General features: G+C 43.5%; 1 protein-coding gene across 3 annotated transcripts in view; it reads left to right on the forward strand.

The window, feature by feature from the left end:
- The window catches only part of LOC145518914 (uncharacterized), a 233,708-nt gene that overhangs the window by 131,407 nt on the left and 74,556 nt on the right, over nt 1-27,745 (forward strand). For 2 of the 3 annotated variants that reach the window (XM_081524187.1, XM_081524188.1), the window contains 4 exons: nt 3,074-3,400; nt 3,541-3,687; nt 6,407-6,533; nt 22,269-22,342. In XM_081524187.1, coding sequence (XP_081380313.1) covers nt 6,468-6,533; nt 22,269-22,342 — 140 coding nt within the window. In that variant the 5' untranslated portion in view covers nt 3,074-3,400; nt 3,541-3,687; nt 6,407-6,467. Of the gene's footprint in view, nt 1-3,073; nt 3,688-6,406; nt 6,534-22,268; nt 22,343-27,745 lie in introns of all 3 variants that reach the window. The other variant, XM_081524186.1, reaches the window with a different exon arrangement.

The following is a 27,745-nucleotide window of genomic DNA, read 5'->3' on the forward strand; positions in this document are numbered from 1 at the left end:
GAAGCCCAACAAAGAGAAGAACTCTGCTTCCACAAGCAGCATCTTTTCAGATGCATTTTCACTTTGGAGCTGCTCTATATAAAAAATAATTAAGAGGGTCGACATCATAGGAGACGTATTTCTTTATTAGAATAACTTGAAGTTACACCCTTGGTGATCCAATCAACCAGAGACTCAAAGACAGAGAAAAAAAGGCAAGTAATTAAAATACATAAAGCAGAAGACACAATTACTGGCATATATCATGATCAATAAAATGACAATGTAAGAAGGCAAGCTTCCCGCCGCACCCTGAGGCTAGCACGCCAAGTCTCTATCACACTGGGGAGAGGCAAAAAAAATTCCTTAGGCAAGTGACGTGTAGACCTGTCAGGCTTCCACCTCCTCACCGAGGGGATGTGAACACAGTGAGGCACTGTGGTCATTCTCTGTGGTGGTGGGGGTACCTTGAGAATAAGGTCATCTTCAAGCACAATTCCCAATCTTTTCCTTCCCAAATGCATGTGAACCCAATCCTCACAGGTCAGGTTCCCAAGAAAATATGCAGACATGTTTTTAACAAATAAAGAATTTGGGGAAAGTTAATCTGTGCAATAATTAATGACACCTCACTGATGGCCCCTCTCCTGTTGGCTCAGACCTCACAGGACAGGCTGAAGGCTGCCCACCACACTCAGAATGGCTGACACTACACCATTCAAGAAGGAGTATTCTAATGCAAGCAAGAAAGAGGGTCGTTACCCACGGACAATCTTGAATCTCTCCAACTTGTTAAAAATAAAACTTAACCTTTAAGAAAGCAGACTTAAGCTGCTAGAAACAAATTCTGGCCATGGACTTCAAAACTGGCAGAACCCTCCCCGTGTGACATATCGTGGGAGTTAAGGACACTCTTGGGCTTCCCAGGTGGTGCTAGTGGTAAAGAACCTCCTGCCAATGCAGGAGACATAAGAGACAAGGTTTTCATCCGTGGGGTGGGAAGATCCCCTGGAGGAGGGCATGGCAACCCACCCCAGTATTATTGCCTGGAGAATCCCATGGACAGAGGAGCCTGGCGGGCTACAGTCCATGGGGTCACAAAGAGTCGGTCACGACTAAAGTGACAGCAGAGCACGCAGCCAGGACGCTCGTTGCAGATAGGGGCTTCTTAATCCAACCCAGCACTCAGGGTCCTCGTAGAGGTAGAGGGAGCCTCTGGCCTCAGGGTGCAGCCTGGGACCGTCAGCCTTTGGGTCATTAATACTGAGTGTCCACTGCGAGCAGAGCCTTGTGCTGGCTGGGGTGGAGAGAGAGATACAGATAGAAAGAGGAAGCCTGGCTTTTGCTGGTTAATCTGCTGGGATGGGCAAGAAGAACCCACACAAAAGGCTGTGCCCAATTTGGGTACAGACTATCCCCAGCACTGCCTCTTCTTGCATGGTGGTGTTCACTCTGGATCCCAGACCCTCCAGCAGATTCCCAACCTAGGCTTGTTGCAAGAAAGGCAAAATCAGAAGACAACCAGCCATCAGCAATACAGAGCACCTGGGATCTAACTGTGAGCCATGACGAAGGTTAGGGGCTGCCTGTAGCAGGAGCAAGGTTAAGGTGCCTATGAACTGGGGAGCAGGGGTGATGAGGATAGCATTCTTTAGCTAAAAAAGGCAAAACGGCAGAAATGGATGCATTTGGGAGGGAGGAAAGCATGAAGGAGCCCTGAACAAATGGTACCTTGGCTAAGAGCACAGGTATCTCTAGTTGTAGGTATGCCACGTTTCTAGAAACCATGGGAGAAGGCTGATCGGCCTCCAGCCTCCAGCCAGCTCCTGTGTGCTCACTGCTCCTCCCTTGGCCTGACACTGGCCAAAGGGAGGGGAGAAAAGAGGTAGAGATCTTCGTGGGCTGGAACTGAATGCCTGGGATGTTGTGACCTTTAATAGGGAAGGAAAGTGTCTCCTGAAATGAGAACTGGTAGTCATTAGAAGGCTCGGGGGTAGGAGGTAGACCCACAGAGCTTCAGGGGGGTTTGCCTGGGGAGAGGGGCTGCTGTCTGCAGGAGCATTCCTGAGTGGCTGAACATCTGGCCTAACTCTAACATACACCATTTGAACCATTAAGGAGAAATAAGCAAGAAAATGTTAAGAAATGTGTATATTCAGAAAACGTAAAAGCGGGGACTTTATGCAGGGAAGTGTCTAAAATCTGTGCAATGTCAATATTTCTTCTGCTACCCCAGAAGTTTACATGATCTGAAACGCTTACCCTTATTTTGAGTTTACCCTCTTTCCTGGGGAAGACTCTGGATTTGGAGTGGAGTGCCAGACATGCTGTTTCACTGCAAGCTCCCAGAAGCTGACCAGAGGATCTGGTGGAAATCCCCCAGGGCTGGGAAGGGGTGCCTGCTAGCAGTGTAAAGATGCATTTTCTACAATTTAAATAAGACCCGTTTCTCAGCCATTCCTCACAGTCAGGAATCCTACATGTTTATTCCTTCTAATTTTAAGATTCTTAACCTGTGACTAAAAGAAAATGGGTCAAACCCCATCCTACCCAATGGCAGGGGATGTTCTCATTCTTTGGGAGTCCTTCACATTGCTTACTTTGGGTGTTTGCCTAAAGGAAGTAGGGCTTGGAAAACATCTGGCTCTACAGATTTGGGGAGGCAATTCAGTGTAATTTGTTGGTAATAGGATTTGATCTGTGTTAAATCTGAATGTCTGTGTTATTTCAATGGATTTAATGAAGTTTTGTTTGCTGTTGAGATACATGCAATGTTGTCCCTCATCCTGTCTTCTGGGGACCCCAGTTGGGAGTGAGCAGGCAGGCTGATAATAATAGTATGCTTTATAAGGAGGCATTACTTTGTCAGGGAGTTCAAATATGATCTCATTAATATCTTACCTTGGGGAAAGCTGAAGGGAGAGGAGATGAGTTATTCTAAAAGGAAAAAATCCACATGTGAAAAGAGTTATGAAATAAGGACCAACCTCACCAATGCTACCTGTGGCGGTAAGTTTCCAAAGATGGCTCCCGCAATGAATCATGCCTTGCATTATTCACGCTTTGTGTAATCCTGATTTCTTGCATCTGGCAGGTTCTGTGACTTGCATTTAACTGATGAAATATGGCAGAAGAGACACTGTGTGACTTCTAAAGTTGATGCATAAGACATTTTGCATCTTCTTCCTGGGGCTTTTGAAATGCTCACTCTTTGGACACTTAGAACCCAGCTGCCACGTGGTGAGAGGCCCAGCCACAGGGAGAGGACACACACTGGTGCTTCAGTGAACAGCCCCAGCTGAGCCCCCAGCCAGGATCAACTGCCAGCCTTGTGAATGGGTCATCCTGGACTTTCAGCCCAGTGGAACCTGTGGACAACTCTGAGTCCAGCTACCCTCTGACTGCAGAAGGATGAGATAGTGTAAGCAATTACTACCCACTGAGCCTTATTAACCTACAGAACTGTCAGACAAAGTAATAGATTATTTTAAGCCACTAAGCTTTGGGGTATCTGATTACATAGCCACAGCTGATCAGAGCACACTCTCAATGTTTGAGTAGCTGCTGCTCAATGGAAACTAAACCTAGTCCTCTTGGAGTGGCTGTTCAAGACTGAGGATCCCTGAACAGGCTTTTGCTGGCACTTTACAGAGACATCCTCCACACCCTTCCTCTCAGCAATGGATTTCCCTCCTTGCTTCAGAAAAGGCAAGTCTCCTCTGGATGGGAAGGAAGCATGGTGGTTGTAGGGGCAGGGAAAATAAAGTGGGAAATAAGAGGCAACTTTCTCAGGGAAACCCATAGTAGGACAGAGGCTGTAAGTTCAGATGCCCGTAAGTGCCAGCTGGGCAAGAGGATGGAATGGGGAGGGTGTAAGACACCAGGAGTGGTGGAGACTGTGTTGAAATAGTGAGCACACACCTCTGTGAAGGGGCAGATACTACAGCCCAAGGTGGCCACTGTGGCCATTGTTACCTGGTTGTCTCATTTTTAGAGTGAGGTTAGAAAGCCATTTCTACTTTTCAAAATTTATTTTTTTAATTGGTGGAAAATGACTTTATAATTTTGTCTTTGTGTTAGTTTATGCCATACAAGGCAAATCAGTCATAATTGTATGTGTGTATATATATGCATCTCTCTCCCTTCCTTAGCCTCTCTTCTCTCCTTCATTCCACTCTCTAGATCATCACAGAGAGCCAGGCTGGGCTCCCCATGTTACTTAGCAACTTCCCACCAACTATCTATTTTACACATGATAGTGTATCTATGTCAATACTACTTTCTCAATTCATCTCATCCTCACCTTCCTCCTCTGTGTCCACAAGTCCATTCTCTCCTAGGTTCATCAGTACCATTTTTCTAGATTCCATATATATGCATTAATATATGATACTTGTTTTTTCTCTTTCTGACTCACTTCACTCTGTATAAGAAATTTTGGTTCATCTACCTCACTACAACTGACTCAAATTCATCCCTTCTTATGGCTGAATAATATTATATAAATGTTCCACAACTTCTTTATCCACTCATCTGTTGATGGATATCTAGGTTGCTTCCATGTCCTGGCTATTGTAAGCATTATTGCAATGAACACTGAGGTACATGTGTCTTATAGAATTATGGTTTTCTCAGGGTTTATGCCTAGTAGTGGGATTGTTAGGCCATATAGTAGCTTTATTCCTAACTTTTTAAGGAATCTCCATACTGTTTTCCATAATGGCTGTATCAGTTTACATTCCTACCAACCGTGCAGGAAGGTTCCCTTTTCTCCATTTCTTTAATGTAAAAATTTCCTGATTTTTTTTTTTAAACACTGGCAATGAATTTTAAATATTTTTAATCACTGTATAAATACAACATACCTGGGGCTCCAAGATCTGCTAGTTTGATGTCTCTACCATAGATAGGAGGATGAAACCCAGGCTAGCCTCATTTCAGTGCCCCTGCCTTCCCAAGGAGAACAATCATACTCTTCAGTGTACTATGGTTTATAAAATGCTTTTGCATCCACATTCAGCTTGAACTTCTCAATCAGGAACATTTTTTTTAAAGGTAAATAGGCCCAGGGAGGTTTGGGGCTTTGCCTGAGTTAATGCTGCTCTGGGGGAGGTCTCCAGATGAAGAGGCAGAGGAAAAACTGAGCTTAGGATGATATAGTCAATTCCGGGCAGCTGAGAGGCAGAGAGGAGGTGAGATGAGCAAGATGAGGAGCTGCTCTGGGGCCCCTCTGAAGTTCCCCGAGTCTTACACCACGGTCAGGACTGACATCTCTGACTTTCTCCAGAAAAAACGAGATGAATGCTGGTGTTGCCAGCTGTGGGCTGGGCCCTAGAAGATTTCTCTCCTTGTTGCCTGTTATCATTGAATCTGAATAGCTATGACCTCAGGTTCAAGGTTCCCCCTGGAACTTGGGGAGAAAGGGGAAAGCAGCCTCCACATCCAGTTCCTCCTTCAGACAAAGGAGGCAATGGCATGGAGTGCTTGTGCTTCCATCCCCCTCCCTAGGACCCACAGGCTGGAGGAAGCCTTTGAATCCACGCATCTCCTGTGGCTGCCATGTCTGGGTGCACAGATGGGAAAAATCTTCATTCAAACAAAATGCTCGATTTAACCCAGAAGGTTCTAGTTTCCTAGTGAATCAAGGAGGCTGCCCAGGGGCCAGACTGTGAGCTCTCAGTTTCTAAAGGACTTGGTGAGGGCTGGCCACTTGGTCACTAACGAACACACACACACACACACACACACACACACACACACACACACACACACACACACACACACACACACACACACACACACACACACACACACACACACACACACACACACACACACACACACACACACACACACACACACACACACACACACACACACACACACACACACACACACACACACACACACACACACACACACACACACACACACACACTCTCTCTCTCTCTCTCTCTCTCTCTCTCTCTCTCTCTCTCTCTCTCTCTCTCTCTCTCTCTCTCTCTCTCTCTCTCTTCAAGGGCAGCCCTTCCCTCCACTGAGGACTCTCAAAGGCCCTGTTGGACACAATGCCATACACACAAAGGAAAGCAGCGCAGAAAAAATGAAAAATAAAAAGATTTCAGATTCTCTTATTCTATTCTCCCTCCTTCCCAGTCAGTATTTTTTTCCCTAGGGATGGAAGGCACACAGGTGCCTCACCACCTCACGCCCCCCCCCCCACCTGCTGTCCATCTTCTTCCCCCACTAGGGTAGCGTCCTGGCTTTAATGCAAATAGAAAACAAACATAGGCAAGCTTTTCTGCGAGGCTCAGGTGGAGGGGATGCGCCTGAAGCTTAGCACATCCGGGAACCGCGCTCAGGCAGAGCATGTGAAAGCCTCGTAGCCACAACGCCATTGTCCGTTCCTTTCTCATTATCCCCTCAGCCGCTGGGATCAAAGCAGATGAAAGACAGACAAATGGTGACCTGTCCAGTCTGGCTGTTGGATGCACCTGGCTCCCGGCAGCACTCACGGGAAGGGAACCTTACATTTACGATGGACAACACGCCAGGTACTTCCTTCCACACCCCATTCTCCTGTTTCAGCTTCTCTGTAGTCTGTGAGTCAAACATGGCTGTGTGTGGTTCATCGGGGAGAGGCTGTGCAGGTGGTCCAAGATTGCACAGATTATAAGTGGCGAAAGCACATATGTGAACCCAGGTCAGTCTGAATGCCAGGCTGTCGGCGTTGACCAAATTCAAGCCACCGAGATAGAGATCTGGCAGCCCTACAGGGCCAGCACTACAGGGCATGCTGTGCACGTGGTGAACCGCTAGCCCTGTGGGGCAGCGTCCTCACCCGTCTCTGCAATGGCACATCTAGAGTTGTGTGGGGGTGCATTCTGTACCCCTGAGGTGGCAGCCCTGCCTCCCACTACAAAAAAGTAAAATTTTGTTAAAATAACAGATTTGCTGTTGGAGGTTGGCTGGGATAAAGTGTTTAATCAGCTACCCCAAATTTGGACTTCTAAGAATTCTAAGAAATACCGCAATATTTTTATTTGGTTTAGCAAAAATTCCCGTTTTCAAGTTGTTGTTGACTGCTCCACGCCCCGGTGTTTATTGCAGTTAATTTAGAACACCTGCCTCGGAACCAGAAGGCATCAAGTCTTACCGTCTGGGAGTTGAACTTGAGGTGTGAGAGACTTGCTCAGCTGAACTGGGGAATAAGGAGTCATTCCCTCCAATAGGAAAAACAAAAAACCAGGTCTTAGGTAGGGCTTCTCAGCTCCTTTCAGTGGCTCCTCTCTGAAGCTGGTGGAGGAGCCAGTGTCTCTGGGAGGCAGGGATCCAACTCTGCCAGGAGTCGGACACACCCTGCAGGCTAGCCTAGGGAAGGAGAGCTGTTAGCTGCCTGCATGAAATCCTGGAGGGAACTTCCTAATCCGAAGAGAAAGGCCCTGGTGTCAGGCCCGGGGAAGGGGGCAGTGGGAATGTGTGAGGAAGGTATCATGTCTGAAAAGAGTGTGATGAGCCAGGCAGGGCTTTTAATATTCACGTCAAAAAGGGTTTTAGATGCAACTTGGCATCACGGGCAATAATCTGCTTTAATTAGTTCAATTTGCCATAAAAGATGACACTTTTTATATGACGTGAGAAAATGCCGCGCTTACCTTGCTAAGTTAGTACCATGGCTTTCTGTGGCCAGAACCCACTACACACAGAACCCCTGGGGTCAGGTCACTGTAGCTGGTGGGTCTGCGGTGACACTGTTTAACCATTTGGCTCAGGTCAGTAGACTAGGTCTGTCTCTCTGGGAAGATGCTCCTGCAGCTCCACTGCCTCATGGGGGAAAAAAATTGATCTCCAAACCCATGACTATAAATTATCCCTTGTTTCATTTCACTTTCTCCTGATGCCTGTCAAGCCACCAAGATAAAGAGAGCTTCCTCAGCCCAGCAAGACTGTTATCCTGAACCCAGACAGACAATCCACATTCAGTTCCCTTAACCATCCCATACCTCCTGTTTCCCAGTGCACAACATTAATCTGTACAAAGCACATGTTGCCCCCAAATAATTGGCAAATGTCCTTTCTCAGCATAGTCAGTGGGATCAGACAAACAACTAGAAATTCAGCCACTCCACTTTCTATCCCGTGGAGATTAAGAAAAAATTGCACATCTAGGAACAATATGTGCAAAGGTGGTCTCCTGGCAATTTGCAGCCAATTACAAGTGTACATTGCTTTGCACAATGGATGTGCTACTGAAAAGGTTATATGCAAATCGAATTTTTGTAAATTGAATTATATTTAACATGCACCAAGGGAACTGGCTATTTTAGGGACACCAAAGTTGAATTCATTTTGTGGAGCAGGGAACCCTTTGTAAAGCAAATTATCATCCTTCAATTCATATATTCTTTGATAAGGTCAGGTTTTATTATTTTGGACCTTTTTGAACTAGAGCATACCTACAGTGTTAAAATGGTAATAATAGGATATTCAGATCCTTCCCCAAATTCTAGAAGTAAAAGGAGAGAATGAAAACTAACTTTGATTTTCCTTCTAAAGGAAAAGATGAACTGGAAAACAGGGAGACTTTCCAGCCTTGACTGGCCAGGCCCCTAGATTGTTAAGTTAAAGTAAGATCTAGCCTAACCAGGGCCTTCTTAACACTTAGGCCTTCTTATCACAGGGCCTGGGGCTTGTCATCTTTTTAAGGACCCAGCAAATGTCTGAAAACTGAAAGAACACAGAGGAAAATTGCAAATCAAAATTAATAAATGTTTAATTAAAGATCTACGAAATGTAACACCATGTCAACTTCATTAATTGTTAAGTTTGGTATTCATGAAAGTTTAATTACCTAAGAATTAGAAAGGAAGAAATCGAGCTTATTATTCACAGCTACTATAATGGTTCACATAAAAAATCCAAGGGAATCTATATACAAACTGTATCAGTCAATGGAGGCTGGATTATGCTGTGTTAACAATGCTGAAACATCAGTGACTTAACACAACAGCAGTTCATTTCCTTCTTACGCAGTCTGTTGAGGTTCTGAGTGACTCTCTACTATGTAGTGATTCATCAATCCAGACTCTGCTATCTCAAAGCCAGGTGTCCACACTTACTTCAGCTGGAGAAGAGAGAGATGAGAAAAATCATGCAGGAGCTTTCCACTGCTTCAGTCTGATCATGACCCCCATCACTTCCACTCCCATTTCATTGGCTACAACTGGTCACATATCCCCTTACTGTAGGGCACTTGGGAAGTATTGGCTTTTTTTTTTTTTTTTGTATGCTCAGGGAGACCTGGTAATATCCATCATGTAAACTATTAAATTAATAAGAGCTCAACAAAGGAATTCCAGAAAAACATCTACTTCTGCTTCATTGACTATTCTAAAGCCTTTGACTGTGTGGATCACAACAAACTATGTAATATTCTTAGAGATGGGAATACCAGACCACCTTACCTGCCTCCTGAGAAATCTGTATGCAGGTCAAGAAGCAACAGTTAGAAGTGGACATGGAACAACTGACTGGTTCCAAATTGGGAAAGGAGTACGTCAAGGCTGTATATTGTCACCCTGCTTATTTAAGTTATATGCAGAGTACATCACGAGAAATGCCAGGCTGGAGGAAGCACAAGCTGGAATCAAGATTGCTGGGAGAAATATCAATAACCTCAGATACTCAGATGACATCACCCTTATGGCAGAAAGTGAAGAGAAACTAAGGAGCCTCTTGATGAAAGTGAAAGAGGAGAAGAGTGAAAAAGCTAGCTTAAAACTCAACATTCAGAAAACTAAGACCATGGCATCTGGTCCCATCACTTCATGGCAAATAGATGGAGAAAATGTGGAAATGATGTCAGATTTCATTTTCTTGGGCTTCAAAATCATTGCGGACAGTGACTGCAGCCATGAAATTAAAAGATGCTTGCTCCTTGGTAGAATAGCTATGTCAAACCTAGACAGAGTTTTAAAAAGCAGACATCACTTTGCCGACAAAGGTCTGTATAGTCAAAGCTATGGTTTTTCCAGTAGTCATGTATGGATGTGAGAGTTGGACCATAAAGAAGGCTGAGCGCCAAAGAATTGACACTTTCTCAATGTGGTGCTGGAGAAAACTCTTGAGAGTCCCTTGGACATCAAGGAGATCAAACCTAAAGGAAATCAACCCTGAATATTCATTGGAAGGACTGATGCTAAAGCTGAAACTCCAGTACTTTGGCCACCTGATGCAAAGAACTGACTCATTGGAAAAGACCCTGATGCTGGAAAAGATTGAAGGCAGGAGGAGAAGAGGACGACAGAGGGTGAGATGGTTGAATGACATCATGGACTCGATGGACATGAGTTTGAGCAAGCTCTGGGAGTTGGTGATGGACAGAGCCTGGCATGCTGCAGTCCATGGGGTTGCAAAGAGTCAGACATGACTGAGTGACTGAACAATAATAACAGCAAGATCAATATACCCAAATCAATAGCTTTCCTATACATCTGTAACAATTAGAAAATGTACATTTAAATAGATGTCAACTTAAAATGCAACCAAAGCCATTAGAACAAATTTAACAAAAGTTATGCAAGTTCTTTATAGAGATAATTATTAAACTTTATTGAAGAATAGAAAAGATGTCAGTCCTCTCCAAATTAATCTATAGACCAAATGCAAATTTGATTTAAACACAGAGTTTTCAGTGGTGATCAGTAAGCTGATTAAGTTTGGTTATTTCTGCATGATATTACTAGAGCATAATTCAAAGCTACTGCAAGGATCAAAAGCAGGTAGCACAACAGAACAAGGGCAGACAGAGATGTCTGTAAAGACAGTAACAAAATGGTCCAAAAGGTATTGTGACTCAGAGCACGAAGTCCACCAGGAGGTAAATGAAAACTGCCTCCCGAGTGTGGTTGACTATATGTTCCTTTCAGTTCAAGTAGCCTAAGACCCAGGAGGTGTAGTATAAGATATGGAGGATGGGGAAAGGAAGCAGATTATGGGGAAAAAAATCATAAAGAGAAATCTCTACTTTTGACCTTAAGCCTTATCCACCTCCATGTAATTTATGCATAAAGGATCTACTCTTAGTTATATATATTTTTTGAAATGGAAAAATCCATACACATCATGTGCCCTCAAGGGTCTGAACACTTGCAAATCATTGGCTACCTAATTCCTTTCACCTATATTTAATTAGTCAAAGAAGCAGGTCATGAAATGGAGATTTCTCCACCTTCAATAAATAAAACACAATTTTCTTAAAAATTATAGATTTAAATCCAGTTTTCTTTTTGATCCCCCTTACATCAGTGACAATGAACAAAGTAGCTCCTTAGTATTTGCTCTGAAGTCAGTCGCTTTGAATGCATGTCAGGTAATCCTAAAAACAAATTCCACAAACCTTTGTGGGGACTCTCAGACGAATTCTGAGCATGAATACAAAGAGTGTTTCCACAAGGAGCCGTGTGCCTTACACCCCCGCTGTAGGCTACTGTTAGAGCAGGACAGTGCTGACATGCCTGTGTGCTATCCACCTTTCACACAAGTCTGTGTCAACAGCAATAACCTGATCAGAGAAGCCTTAGAGGCCTCTGAGAGTCACTCCTTTGTTCATTCATTCATTTGTATCAAGTCAGTATCAGACACTTAATATGCACAAGACACTATGTTAGGCTCTGGACACCATCTATTAACAGGTCTGCAAAGTTTTACAATCTATTTCCTTTGTTAGAAGCACCAGCAAGGACATAACACCTCTCAGGGAGGGACTGTTCTACTTAGCATTGGAAATTGTGCTGTGGCTCAGCAGGCAAAATAGATCACTAAAAATTAATAAAGATCACTACAGGCTAAGGAGGTTCTAAGTTCTCATTTATCCCAGAATGACCCTGGGACTTCAGTCTGAATAGTATAAGGATAATGAGGGTAATGCCTTCTCTCTGGTTATAATAATGGCACATTTCTAGCAAAACCGATGGCTGCAGATATGGGACAGGGGAGGTCCTCTTTGTAGCAGAGAGAGGCTAGAAAATTCTGGGTTTACCTGTGAGCAGGATTCATGGAGAAATCATTCAGCCCTTCTGTGCCTCAGTTTGCTCATCTGTAAATCAGGGACAGCAGTGCCCTCTTCAAAGGTTATTGTGACAAATAAGATACCATGAGAGACGTGCAATCAACACAATGTCTGCCATGAGGCAGGCGCCCAGATAAGCACTGAAGGAACACACAAATGAAGGAATGGAAAAGTAGCTCATGTATTAATAGAAGTCGGAGACTAGGACACAACACCAGGAACTCCACAAAGGAAAGAACCAGGGTCTTTTCCTTCTTACTCTGGCTCTCTTTCTGCCTTGGGCCAAGATGGGCCAGGAGGGTCACCAGAAAGACCCAATGCTGAAAAGCTAACTTTTCTGAATTACTGGGGACACATAAGAGGAAGGGGTTACAGTGCTTTTTGAAATTGCTCAATCAAATAGGATAGTCCTAAGTCTACAGAAATTCCAGAATTTCAAATATTCTTCATTAAAGATACTTATATTGAAACAGTATATTACCTTCCTGCTTGCAGTAATAGCTTAAGAGGTTGGGGGTGATGAGGGGGAGGACCACAAAATCATGTACTCTGGACTCAGCACTCAACAAAGAGCTTTGAGAAGTAACTGCAACTGTCTTTGAGAAACTCAATCTCTGGTCTCTTCCTTCCCTCACCATGATTTTACATGCTCAGCTCTCCAAATAGCTTGGAGAGTTGCCATGGAAGATGATTTGTATATCTGTAAAAACTTCAAATGTCACAGCCATCTTTCAAACGACTTCAGACTAATTTCTGAATGTCTTAGCTCCAGTTTACTGATCTGTAAAATGGCACACAGTTCCATTGACATTGGATAAAGAAACAAGATAATGTAGAAAAAGCACCAGCCACAAATTAGGTGCTAAGGAAACATTAACGTTGATTCTCAGTATCTCATACAACCTTCTGATCCTCAGTTCATTTTGTATGATGAATTAATGGCCACTTTTTTCATCAGCATAGGATAAGCTGGAAAGAGATGATGTCAAGGGTATGTGAGACACCAGTGCATCTATGCCTTGGGCATGGCATGTGGGGGAGCTGTAGACCCTGGCCTGGGCCTAGCTATTCTTTGTGGGGTTGCCACTGTGGGTAGAGTCCTAAAGGGGGCACTGTTTTCCATCTCCACAGAGAAGCTCTGGCTTGAGTCAGCTGAGTGGGCCATTTGCTGCCACCCTCTCATTCCTCACTGTCTCTATCCCTTGGGGGAAGATGCTTCTAGTAAACTCTCCGCAGGAGGAGTGTGTGGGGACTCTTAACCGTGGTCATTCACTTCCCAGGTCTCGGCTTGCCCACAGCCTCAGGGACAGGATGCATAGCATCAAGATTTACAATGTACATCTATTAAGAGTCTAGACTTCTCCCAACAGCACATGGGAGAGTTTGGCCCAGTGCAGGAAACACAAGCCAGCAGATCTGCAGTGCGAGAAACCAAGGTGCAAGAGGCCAGGGTCAGGGTCCTGAGCCAGCGGGGCGCCTGTCAGGATGTGCCCATCCCATTCCCTAGTCTGCTTAAAATCCTAAGCTGCATTTTCCCCATGATATGAACAGATCCTTGTTCTCCCATGCAGATGAGGACTTGGTAGTTGTTAAGAAAATCTCAATTGTCCCCCTTGGCTTACCATTACTAACCAGGCAAAGGAAAGCTTCAGCCCACCATTGATTTAGATTAGCACCTTCGTTTCAATGTTATTAATTACCCAAGTTAGCATATGGCATGTCAACATCAAAGCCCTACTTTTCAAAATTAACTGTTTCATTTGCAACTGCATGGCTGTACCTGCTTTCTTTCATGCTTCCAAGGACCGAAACAGAAATATCTCAAAGATACGGTTTTAACTGTCATAAAACAAGGTTTTTGGACTTGGGACTGAAGAGTTTCTCCTTTCATGGGAGGCCACCAGCTTAATTTTTTGAGGTGACAGTTCCATAATAACTTAACATTTGCCAAAGTTCTCCTTTGCATTCTGTGCAAAGTAAACAGAAGGGTTAATTTAGTTCTCTAATCTCTTGTTATAAGCCTAATTATTTTACATGTCTTCATTTCATTAATGAATTGCTGCTTTTTACATGCAGCTCCTTCCCCATTGCTTTTGTTTAAACCTCCTGGTGGGAAGGGATAGATTAATTTTGTTGTGCCTTAATGAAACTGTATGCTACATTAGATTTAACCATTTGGCATGCACTGCCAACATCACCATTATGCATAATGAATTATTTTTTGTGAGTCCCAAACTACTATAGACCTTCAGTGTTCTCTTTCATATATTGTGACTAGGCGACAGGCAGGACAGGACAGCAAGCTCATTGTCCCTCGCATCTAAGGAAACCACCCGGTAGCTTTTTACTTTCTGTCACCTGCATAGAAGAGTCTAGACTTCCCCTTGCCATGGGAAGCCAAGATATCCAGTTGATTTCCAATGAGCATCTCAAATGAAACTAACAAGTTGATTTTGAGGGTTGGGGGTGAAGCACTGTGCTAGGCACCTTGAGGCAGAGTGAAGATTTACCTAAAACAAGGACTCATTGTTGCTCCTATGTCTGCGGGATGTCTGGGGTCTGCCTGGCCTTGACTGGGCTCTACTAGTAGTTCTGCTTCAGGCTACAGTGTCACGGGCAGCTCTGTTCCTCCTGTCTCCATTTTTTCCTTCTGGGATCAGCAGACTAGCCAACATCTGCTCTTCTCTTGTTGATGGCAGAAGCTCAAGAAAGCAGGTAGAAATGACCAAGGCCTTTTAAGGCTTAGGCTTGGAATCGACACACAATTAATTACCTTTTCCCTTTTATTGTTGGCCAAAGCAAGTCACAAAGCTAAGTCCAAAGTCAAGAGGTAAGGAAGTATTCTCTTCTGTGTGTTGGCCAAGACAAAAAAGTATACTCACGGGAACTGGCAAATAATTGGAGCCAATAATTAAATTGTTTATAAGCTTCTATGGGTTGGCTGAATTCTAGGGTTCAGTTCACTTCAGTCACTCAGTTGTCCAACTCTTTGTGACCCCAAGAACTGCAGCACGCCAGGCTTCCCTGTCCATCACCAGCTCCTGGAGCTTGCTCAAACTCATGTCCATTGAGTTGGTGATGCCATCCAACCGTCTCATCCTCTGTCATCCCCTTCTCCTCCTGCCTTCAATCTTGCCCAGCATCAGGGTCTTTTCCAGTGAGTCCATTCTTCGCATCACATGGCCAGAGTATTGGAGTTTCAGCTTTAGCATTAGTCCTTCCAATGAATATTCAGGACTGATTTCCTTTAGGATTGACTGGTTTAATCTCCTTGCAGTCCAAGGGACTCTCGAGTCTTCTCCAACACTACAGTTCAAAAGCATCAACTCTTCAAGGTTCAGCTTTCTTTATAATCCAACTCTCACATCCATACATGACTACTGGAAAAATCATAGCTTTGACTAGATAGCATTTGTTGGCAAAGTAATGTTTCTGCTTTTTAATATGCTGTCTAGGTTGGTCATAGTTTTTCTTCCAAGGAGCAAGCATCTTTTAATTTCATGGCTGCAGTCAACATCTGCAGTGATTTTGGAGCCCAAAATATGAAGTCTCTCACTGTTTCTATTATTTCCCCATCTATTTGCCATGAAGTGATGGGACCAGATGCCGTGATCTTAGTTTTCTGAATGTTGAGTTTTAAGCTAACTTTTTCACTCTCCTCTTTCACATTCATCAAGAGGTGATGAAAGTCCATTTAGTCCTCTTTGCTTTCTGCCATAAAGGTGATGTCATCTGCGTATCTGAGGTTATTGATATTTCTCTCAGCAATTGTGATTCCAACTTGTGCTTCATCCCACCTGGCATTTTGCATGATGTACTCTGCATATAAGTTAAATAAGCAGGGTGACAATATTCAACCTTGATGGACGCTTTTCCCAATTTGGAACCAGTCTGTTATTCCATGTCCAGTTCTAACTGTTGCTTCTTGACCTGTATACAGACTTCTCAGGAGGCAGGTAAGGTGATCTGGTATTCCCATCTCTTGAAGAATTTTCCAGTTTGTTGTGATCCACATAGTCAAAGGCTTTGGTGTAGTCAATAAAGCAGAAGTAGATGTTTTTCTGGAACTCTCTTGCTTTTTTGATGATCCAATGGATGTTGGCAATTTGATCTCTTGGAGTTCACAGTTCATATACTGTTGAAGCCTGGCTTGGAGAATTTTGAGCATTACTTTGCTAGCGTGTGAGATGAATGCAATTGTGCAGTAGTTTGAACATTCTTTGGCATTGCCTTTCTTTGGGATTGGAATGAAGATTGACCTTTTCCAGTCCTATGGCCACTACTGAATTTTCCAAATTTGCTGGCATATTGAGTGCAGCACTTTCACAGCATCATCTTTTAGGATTTGAAATAGCTCAACTGGAATTCCATCACCTCCACTAGCTTTGTTCGTTGTGATGCTTCCTAAGGCCCACTTGGGTAGCCACCCCCATATTTCAAAGCTGGAGCCATTTAATCTCACACTTAAGTCCAACCCCAGTCAAGACCTAAGATCCTACAATTCCCTACCTCAGTCCAAGACTAGTTCCAGAATCTGGGCATCTTCTTTTCTCTTGCAAAGATTTCTTGTCTTCACCTGCTTTTCTCAGTCCTCATCATCTCAACTGGCAATAGTGTCCTAACCAGCTCCCTTCTCCAAGTCCTTCTCAATCCCATCCACCAGAGGTGTTTCCCATCACCTCTGGGACAAAGTCATGGCTCACAGGATGTAGATTCCATGTTCTAACAGCTTCCTCTCCAGCCTTTTCTCTCTTCTTTGCTGTTATGGTGATTATCTTCTGGGCCTTTGCATAGACAGTCCCCCTGGCAGAATCACACTATCACTATTGCTCATCCTTTGAGATTCAGCTCAAATGTCATTATGATTTTTCACATATTGCATACCACATGTTCTGTAAGATATATATATATTTCTTTACCAGCCGAGCCACAAGGGAAGCCTATATATGTGTGTAGTGTAGTGTTAATCTCTCAGTCATGTCTGACTCTTTTCTGTCCTATGGACTGTAGCCCATAAGGCTCCTCTGTCCATGGGATTCTCCAGGCAAGAATCCTGGAGTGGGTTGCCATTCCCTTCTCCAGAGTATATGTATGTGTGTATGTGTATATATGAGAATGTTCAAGGAATAATGAACTTGATTCTTTCTGATACATCATAAATGCATAGTTATTAAGATTTAAACTGTCCATCCACATACCCCTGAAGATTATCTTGTGTTCCCCTATAAGTTTGCCCACATCTTCAAAACAGTGAGGAAAGCCAACTGGGTGCTTAAAACCATAGAGTTGGAGAGGGCTCTGAGAAGCCAATCATTCTGTCTTTGGCAAGTTCATTGCTTAAATGGCATAATATTTAAGCTGTTAACATTTCTTGAGTGTTTCCTATATGCTGAACACTGTTCTACATGATTTACATGTATTCACTCATTTAATCCTCATACTAACCCTATGAGATGATAATGAAATCATCTCTACCTTACAGAAAACAAGATAGAGCCTCAGAGTGGTTAAGTTTCTCAAGATCACCAGCTAATGAGAGTGGACTGGTCTGTTCAAACTCAGCCATATGGCTAGAATCCATGCTCTTGGCCTATCCATATGCTATCCCCTCTAGTACGGTTTACTGCCTCTGGTATTCTATAGGCAAGACTGTCCTCAGCACCTAGACTTTGCTGCAGTGCATCCTGTTTTTCCTGGGGGAGGGAGGACTATCTGATTAGAAAGCAGGCAGAAGACCTAGAAAAGGTAACCTTTTGCGAATGGGTCACTCAGTAGTCTGTGATTCTCTGGTCTTGCTTTAAGAAGTTCTTTGTGGCAGAAGCCAAACTGGTTTCATTTTGACAGAAATCCCCAGCTACTGGCCATTTCTGCTATCTTGTGCATCTTTTGGTCTCCAGAGGTAGCCTGAACTTTCTAGCGCTAAGCAAGAAAGCTTTGAAACCAACTCATCCAATTTCTGTCTGAAACTTATAAGTGCCACCCCTGTTGAACACAGCAGAGTCTCTGCTTTTCTCCAGAAGAACCTTCAGGCCAGGTGCTAGGGCTCCTGCTTCATGCTATCTATGCTTTAGTTGCCCTAGCTTAAAAAAAAAAATCCTTGCTTGAGTCATTTCTGCATCTGATTGTTTGGGAGTTTTGTGGAACCTGTGCATGTCAATTAAGCATCTCGTTCTTGTCACATGCCTGTCACATTCACTGGGAACTGGCATGTCTCCACTTTTGAAATGACGCAGCCCAGATGCTATTGATCAGCTCAGCATCTCTCGGAAAAACCAATGCTCAGCTATGTCCCTATGGGTGATAAACAGGATAGATGCCCCTATCCCCTGATAAAGTACTTGTTATCTACAAATGTATACCTCAGAAGGAATTACCACCAATATTCTTTTAATTGGAAATATCTTTCTTCTTCCTAAGCAGATACGTGCAAGCTCCCTTTCCTGCAGAAGCCATCCATAGACAAGGAGCATGTGTGTGAGAGACAGGCTGTTTAATCTTTCCCTGTAATCAGCTCCCGTGAGCCCAAATGCTGAGTCTGTAAAAGTAGCAAGCCCAGGCTGCTCTCCTCTAGAGACTGGCATGGCCTGCCCCGCCCTTTCTTCCTGACTTTGGCAGTGGGACTCCTTAGAAAGCAAGCATTTCCCACCTTGAATGAGATTCTCCATCAGGATCAGACATCCTAGAAAAATAGAGCTTAGGCAACATGGCTTTTCTGATCCCATTATTGATAAGCTCTTAGAGCTCATCAATGAAATTAGAACTTGTTAATCCTGTACATTCCTCCCCCCGCCTTGATTTTTAATTACAGAAGAAAGAAGTAATGGATAACTTCTGGGGCTGCAGAGACACCAAGGCTGTCAAGAGAAAATTAAATTTACAGTCAGAGAGTTTTGTTTTCTCAAGTGTCCTTGTAAAATGCAAAAAAGGCTCCTGGCATCACCAAGGCAATTCAGCTGGTTTCCTAAACTGGCAGGGTTTTCCTCAAAGAAGCCCTCCTTCGTTTGCCAAGAGAGTGTATTAATGACAAGGACTGGACCTAAAGGGAACTCATTCAGAAGAAAACTGCATTAAAAGAACATTAAGGGCGATGTTTTAAAGTCTGATTTAAACTCATGAAAGCAAGGAGATTTATTGTTGAAGCCAAATCGTCGAGCTGACGCGCCCTGACTGGTAATGCATTCTGATTGGAGCACTGGGGACTGAATCCGCTCAGAAACATCACTCATCGGGGCCAGGCGATCCAGCTGGGCAAGAGGAGGACAGCCATGGGGGAAACAGGCTGGGGTGGCACATTTCTGAAGGCAGATGGACTAACATCCCACAGGGGCCAACCCACCAGGGAAGCAGGAAGAAGAGGAGGGTGCTGCCCGCTGAGATCAGCTTTGATAGGAGCGGACAGCTTAGCAGCCTTTGAGCTTCCCATGGCTGCTGGGGGCAGGCAGGGTGGAGGCACCCCCTGAAGAAGCTGGAAGCTTGGCAGGATGTCCCAACCCCTGTCCTCTGAATCCTCAACTCCTCCTCTGAATTCTCTTTGGCAACCCCTCCTGCAAGCAAATAGACCCACAGCAGAATAGTCACCCCTCTTACTCTAACCTATCGCTCTGTTTCCCTTGACCGTACTAGGCTTTGGAGGAATACAGTGCAGGTCTCTTACCTGTGCTGCAGACCTGGACTCGAGCCAAAAGGCCGGCTGCTTGCCATCTTGCCAGTCAGGGTCTGATTTCTAGATTAGAAGTGTTAGTACCTGTGCTGGAAAGGCACAGTGGAGTCTCCTGGAAAAAAATCAAAGAAATCAAAGAAAACAACCTCAAGCTTGTGTTCTTCCCTCCCCTCCTAGTGCAGGGGTGTTGCCAGGGTACTTGTCACCTCTCCCGATGCCAGCTTTTAGAGTTCAGCCTGCCATAGTGCCACAGTCTAGTTCAAGTAGCAGCCACACTGCAGGACGGCTTGGTGCTTTTTAACCCAGGGCCTAGAACTGATTCTGTTTCAAGCTTTTCCAGTGTCCCTGTGCCTGGACAGACATCCATCCCCTGTTGTCTATATCATGTGGAGTCCTTACTGTGTATGGAATATAGCCTTGTCTTTTCAAGCGACGGGATCCGAACAGCCAAGGGACTATAGGGGTGGATATGAAGTCATCTGCCACAATTAGAGGACCAAAGAGTGTCACCCAGAGAGAGACATGAAAGCCTTTGGTGAAGGCAAAACTGGGGTCTGAGATGAGGAAAGCCTATTGGAGTTACGGTGCAAATGTGTCTCAGTGACAGCGTGAGTGGACAGTCAGTTATCCAGGTGATTAGCAAGGGCTGTGTGATCCTCTCATCAAGTGTCCATTCATCTGTATGTTGAATGCTTCACAGTATCAGGATGAAGCTGTGTAAACACAGTGAATGTGACAAATATAATAGAAGAAGGTACAGTAAGCAACTGGGAAGAGGGCCGAGGAGGGCTTTCAAGAGGTGATGGCTACTGAGTTGGATCTTGAAAAGGAAATAGATATTTGCTAAGACAGGAAAGGGTAGTGATTGGGAGTAGGGTGAGGTGAAGCCCAAAGCAGGGCCTGGGTGGCCACTTTCCTCTGGAGAGGAGGGAGCTGAAAAAGAAGAGACTGGAAATGTCCTTAGAAGCATGATTGCAAAGGTTCTCTGTGTCTTGCTAAGAAATATTAACTATCTCATGCAGTCATTGGGCTTCCCTGGTGGCTCAGTGGTAAAAAAATCTGCCTGCAATGCTGGAGACCTGGTTCAATCCTTCAGTTGGGAAGATCCCCTGGAGAAGGGCATGGCAAACCATTCCAGTATTCTTGCCTGGAGAATCCCATGGACAGAGGAGCCTGGTGGGCTATAGTCCATGGGGTCGCAAAGAGTTGGACATGACTGAGTAACTAAGCAGCAGCATGCAGCCAATAGGAAGCAATTGAATATGTTTTAGATAGCTTGTGAATTTTTCTTGTTTGAGGTAGCTAAAAACCCACAACTGACCATGTTGCTACCCTATCTGCAATATTGAGAGAGAGTGGAAGGGGACCCACATTATTTTGAAGCTGAGCTGAAAGCTGTGAAATTCCTCCCAAGAAAACTGCTTCTATGTTTACAATTTTGCATATAATTTCATGGTTTTCATGGCCCCCTAAAGTCCACCCATAAACCGTAACTTATAAGCCCTCACTCTAAAGGTATCTGTGGGAAATAATTTGTTCCCTAGGGAGAATTTCATAGTTCTTAGGGGATGTGTGCTGCAGTATTTAACAAAGATATGTCATAGCGCCTATAACTTTCAGATGGTTTGACAACAAATTTTCAAAAGTGTGTATGTATGTTTTGTGGGGAGAGAGAATGAGGAAGAAGCAACTGAGGCAAAAAGTTAACAATTGATGAATCTAGGGGAAGAGTATATTGATGTTCATCCCAATTTCTTTCAACTTTTCTATACATTGGAAATTTTTAAAAATAAAAGCAAAGAGAAATAAAATCCTTGCTCGAGGCAGAAGTAGAAGGAATGAATATAAAATGATGGGATTTTATTCATTTATATTCCTTCACTATATACTATCTGAATACCTACTATAGCTGTTCAATATTTAGTTGTAACAATCAATAGGAATTAGTGCCTGACGGGAGGTGGGGGGGAGACGATGGAGGAGACACAGTGATGGAGCCTGAGTGGCCAGCGTAAATGACGAGCTCAATTAACAGAGAGACCACAAGGCAGAGGGCAGCAGGCCAGAGGAGGGGAGAGGAGTCCAATTCTGTGGGCGGCATTTTGAAAGGCATGTTAATGAACTTGAATGAGCCCGAGGGAGAGCCACCAGAAGTAAGGGGAACTAGGACAGTGGTACATGAGAAACGGTTTGGGCCAAGGACAGGAAGATATGTGGGAAGAAATGAAAGTGAGTGAGAAGTCTGCAAATTATCTGCAGATATGAAAAAAATCCAGGAAAAGTTGTAGGCTTGATTTATGTGACCTAAGAGGGCTACCCTTGGAAGATGGCTGAGTTACAGACATAGGGCGTGGAGGGAGCTTCGTCTTCTCTGCGCTGTGGGACGGCTCCGCAGCGGGCTCCGTGTCAGGCACAAGGGCTGGCTGGAGTCAAAGCTGAGCAGGGCAGGGCCTCTACCTGGAGTGGCAGAGGCAGGGATGAAAGAAGAGGTTCACTGCTTGACACAGACCTTCACAGTCTTATAAAACTTATAACTGTCTATTCAATGTCTCCATCCAGGCACTCAGGATGACTAAAATCACAACAAAATTCACGGGAATTATGGTGGAAAATAGAAATTACAGCTGTCCTAGGTAAGTAGCTATTTCCACAGTTTCATGGTCCCTCCCCAACCAGTTCCTTGCGCCACCACGACACACACATACAGCTAAAATGAGTATGGGCCTTCTGGAGTGCTGTTTGAACAATAAAAGAAAGGTAGGAGTCTTCTGAGAGGGAAGAGGAGCAAGAAGTTCCAGGTGAATGAAGTAGCAGAACCGAAGCTAAACCATCTGTCATCCTCCCCCGTCTTCTTTCAGGCAAATGGGTTAGAGAATTGACGGAAAACCCGGAATATGGAGCCCTAGTTTATTCTAGGGTCTTGTCTGCTGTGTCCTGTCCTATCCTATTCCAGGACTAATTTATTTATCTCCCTGGTCTTAAGGCTTCACTGCTGGTCAGGGGCTTAAGCAAAAGCCCAGGGGTTCCCTTCTGGAGGTGTCTGAACTCAAGTGCCTGCAGGATTTGGCAGAAGCCCCCGAACTTATTTTGCTTTCAATATGTTTCCTCTCTGTCCCCCAACTAAGCACAGAAAGAACTGTGTAAACTGTGTCCCTATGTCCCTTCCCCCAAACTGCTCTGGCTGGTTCCCTCCCTTCCCAAAGGAAGATATGGATATGGCCTTTAAAACTTCTCAGCAGACAGCTGTCAGGCTATCAACATCCACCCCTCCTCCACATCTCCAAGGCTAGTGTGTATGGAGCATTTTCTCTGTGCCAAGCGTCTTGTGGGTTCTTTACATGCATTTCATCCTCATAGCAGCTCTATGAGGAAGATGCAATTAACCTCTTTCTACAGATGAAAAACAGAAGCTTAGAGCATGTGAATAACTTGTCCAAGGTCACTGGACCAGGATGTGAGAGGCCAAATAGTGGGATCCACACAGGGTTGACTCCAGAACCCAAGCTCTTAAAAATCCACAGGCCAGCTACGCTGTCTCCTTCTAGAGGCTTCGGTGGATTCTGAAAATGATCATCAACACTGATACAGTGATACTGTTTTCAGGCTTTGTTCTAAGGATTTTACATATATCGATTCCATTAACTTCAAAACAACCTTAGGAGGTCAACACTATTGTCATCTGAGATAAACAGATTGAGACACAAAGAGGTTAAGTAAGTCGCCCAAGGTCAGAACTTTAACTCATGGTCAGCTCTTATACCTGTGTCGCTGTGGCACTGTATCTAAAAACAAAAGCCTGCAGAGTATGCACGTGTGACTTGCAGAAAAGCATCTTTTCAGGAATGACGCACCCGGCCTGTGCTCAGGGAGCCTCACTGTCCCAACGCCGCACTCACCAGCCAGAGGCGATCGGAATGACAGTCATGCACACATCCCTTCTCAGCTGTCCTTGTCCCTGGAATCCCACACACTGTGAGAGAAGAATCAGGAATGTTTCCTGAGCTAGAGGGAGGGCTTAATTTTCAAGTGTTAATGTGAAACTCAGGAGAAACCTGCTCATACTCTGAAAATCCTGTAAGATATTAAGTTTTTTTTAATTAGCATATTTACTCTCAAAGTTAGAAAGGAAAAAGATCCTTGCTGCTGGCATTTATTCATAGTTTGCTTATCTCAGGCTCCATGCAAAGCATTTGGGTACCTTTTTTCCCCCTGCCATCAATAAAAAAAGAGAATCGCTAATTTGTCTGTGAAGAAAGGAAAAAGAAGAAGGATAGGTAGGAGGGAGGGGATGGGTAAAGAAAACCTTTTTTCTTAGATTGATCTAGCGGAGCATGGGGATAGAAATATAATCTGAGCATCTAAATCCGTCTGGTATTACTTTACTGACTCCCATTTGTGAAGTGGTTATTTTTGCCTTCATAGGAAATATTTTGATTTACCATTTTCATTACGTGTAACCTTCCTTACATCTAAGAGTGGTTTGTCCCAGGGTGACATTCGGAATTTATTTACGATCAGCTTGGCCAGGGCCCCAGCCAGTCAGAGCAGGTGCTCCTTATGGAAGGTGTAGGTGCCTATGGAAGCAAACCCAACCTCGGCCCTCACACATCATTGATCCAGAGCTTTAAAATAAGACCCATGGGAAAATAATACAGCAATGTATCACTCTTCCCAGATCATTTCCCCTAGGATTTAAATAATCTAAAATCTAGCCAAGAATCAGGACAGCTCAGCAAAAAGACAACTGAGCAACTTGATCGATCTAGAAGAAGGTCTAGGTATCACAGCTCACAGGCTCTGTTCGCAGGAGACCTCTTACAAGGGATTCTGTGCCAGTGGTTTTGATTTTGAAACCACTTTTAATGTTCACTTTGTTTTCATCAGTCAGTAAACTGGAAGCTGCAAAGAGAAACTACAGGGGAAAGGATTATTGCTGGAGACAGTATACATCGATGACAGCAAAAAGAGATAAGGAGACAAAATAGCAGGGGGGAGATCCCCAAGAAACAGATGTTGTAACTCTAAAGACACAAGTCTGGGGTTATTTAGTGCAGGGCAAATAGCCCTGTACAGCCCAAGCAATATCCCCAGAGAGCAGAGAATCATCACAATTATACATGGTGATGACTCTGGCCATCAGGAAAAGATGAATTTATGTTCTGGATGAAAAAAGAAAGATGAATGAAATAACAGAAAAGATTTATAATATATACAAATATTAAAATTCTTAAAAAATCTAATCCTTAATAGCTTGCTATGTCAAAATGTGTCTTAGGGTATGAAGCTTTGTTTAATGTTACTTTGTTTACGTATGCTCTTATATATACTTAAGAATAGATTATTCCATAGAATAAAGGAAATGGCATTATATTTGAGAATGTTGATGACTAGGTTTTACAAAGAATTTAATAATCATAAGGTAATAGAGGAAAAATTGTATTTTCCATAATTCCATGAAGACTAGAACAATCCTTTGGTTGGGTTGAGCTGTTTTCCATCTGAAAAGTGCTGGGAGAAGATGGTTGAAGGACTGGGCTACACCTCCCAGGGCCAGGCCTTCCGGGGGTGTGAGTTCCATGTTGCAAGAAGCCTTCCTTGTTGGAAGGTAGTGGGGCAGCAGGAAGACCTACAGAATGATATAAAGCTGAGAGGGTCAGAATCCAACCTCTTCTCAAATATGAATCTAATCAACCTACCATATTCTCAGTGTCTGTGAGAGAGGATGGGTTTTTTTTTTTTTAATGTGTGAAAAACAGCTAAGGAGCTGTTTTTTCTGTGTACTAGCTGGCTGCACATTAAATTAACCTTAGGCTCTTGGATTTAGAAGTAGTGGAAGAAAGTAAGCAGAAGTAGGGTCATGAACTTGTAGGAATTGTAAGGAGGACTGATGGGTTCAGAATTTGAGGATTTGGACCAGTTTACCCAATCTCTGAAGATCAGGGGAGCCCACTGGAAATCTAGATCTCTGTCTTTGTCTCTCCCTCTCTCACATATGTATGTTGCATGTACGTATGTATATTTTTTAACAATAATAGTTGTCGAATACCTATTGAGGATAGGTGCTATGCTAAATGCTTTTTACATTCGTGATTACATTCAGCTTTCGTGAGGTAAGAATTATTACTGTGCAGAGATTGATGTTCAGAGAGGTTAATTAGCTTGCCCAAAGTCAAAGTCACACAGCCAAAGAATAGTTATTATAAAACACATTCTTCCTGCTAAGCCCCAAGCAGATTTTAATGCGCCAGGAAAAGCTGCTCCTCTTTATTTCCAAACCCACATTCCCTCAGACACTCAGGGTGTCTGTCTCTGGTTGTCAAGTTACTAAACCTTGACAACAATGAAGGAGAATTTTAATGTTCCAAGATTTCAATAGATCTGGAGTTTATGTGGGAAATTGAAGACATGGATTTAATGTGGGACAGGGAAGACAGCCATATCTTGTAGATTTAAGGCGTTTGCTGTGTATATATGTTAGGAGTGGTTTTCTTCTGCTACCACCACTGTCAGAGATAAAGCATGAATGATATCGAGTTCATGGGACTGATATCCATCAGCGGCAGAATATATTCCAGCCTCATAGGAATAAATACAAGGATGTACTGATAATTACGCCTTGATACACGGAAGAGGATATAAAAAACTCTTTCTCAATTTGTCTAGTGCACTGTGAATAATAATGCTGTCCATGTGTTCATAAGGCAAAGTATTTAAAGCTCTATTGTTATGTTCACAAAAAACAACTTTGGGCAAAGCATGTTTTCAGTATTAAGCTGGAATGTGGAATTTATCTCACAGTGCTATGCTGCCTTTTCTAACTGGCATAAATTCCTGGTATTTAAATGCATCAGAGACACTCTACCTTCACTTTGAAATGAGAGAGTCTTACAGAATGTCAAACAGAGCCCTTGTTTCCTGACTTCTGACCTAGCTCAGGTTTGGTGTTTTTTTTTTTTTCTACCCCTTTACATGACTCAGACAGGCTCTTGGAGGCCTAGAGATAAAAGGCCCTATTAGAAGTGCAAAATATGACTATTATTACCTCCTTTAATAAGGCTTCTTGCCAATTTTTCAAATGACTAGAATCTATTTGCTAATTATTACTCCACAGTTTCTGCATTCATTTTCTTCCCTTGAAGGAGCCTAATCCCAATGAAGATGAAGCGAAGTGCTAAAAAGTGTGTTTACTGCCATCTATGGGATGTAGCAGGACTACCACGGCCTGGATCCCTTCCCGGGGAGCTCTGGGTACTACTTTGTTTCAGAGCCACAGGGGAATGTTCAGCAACTGGAAGCACAGGCATTGCACTGAGCCCCTACATGCAAATACCACTGAAAAATCATGTGTTTACAGTTTCCCAGCAATATAAGTTCATATTGCTGCTTTAGAGAGTGAGACAGTATGTTTTCCTCTATTTGAGGTGATGATATTTATGTGTACAGTAATATATGGGCACATGGGCTCTACTCATGACTAAGAGTTCTAACGTGTGATTACCCTCAAATGTTCTAGCAGGGAATGTTAGAACTAGGAACTCATCTGCAGGATGATTCTGAATATTCTGAAGAAGACCAGGAACCAGGAAATAATAAAGATGCCTGAATAACCCAAACAGATGTAAACTGTATGTGCTATGGCCTATGAACTCAACTCAAGAATCACGCCTCCCAGGTTATTATAACAAATTCTATTGTTTGAGTATCAGAAAGTCTCATTATCAGAGGTAGTAAATTACAAGATAGTGCAAGGGTTTTGAAAGACAGACATTTGAGGAAAGCAAATGTGATAGTTCATATCCTAAAACCTAGGGAGGGAAGAGAAAACTAAAAACAAAAACAAAAACAAATATAAGAGAACAAAGCAGTTTGCAAAATCACAGTATAGAATAGCAATCAGTGTTCAAGTTAATGATTCAATTCTCAAATAGGAGTTAAATTTCCTGAGGTCTATTAAGTCATTAACATGACAGACTCAAAGGACATGTCTACACAATTCATAGAAAGAGAAATACAAATGGTTCTTAAAATAGGAAAAG

Source organism: Giraffa tippelskirchi, chromosome 8 (assembly GCF_054371585.1).
Source record: "Giraffa tippelskirchi isolate mGirTip1 chromosome 8, T2T-mGirTip1v1.2.pri, whole genome shotgun sequence".
NCBI classification, from domain to species: domain Eukaryota; kingdom Metazoa; phylum Chordata; class Mammalia; order Artiodactyla; family Giraffidae; genus Giraffa; species Giraffa tippelskirchi.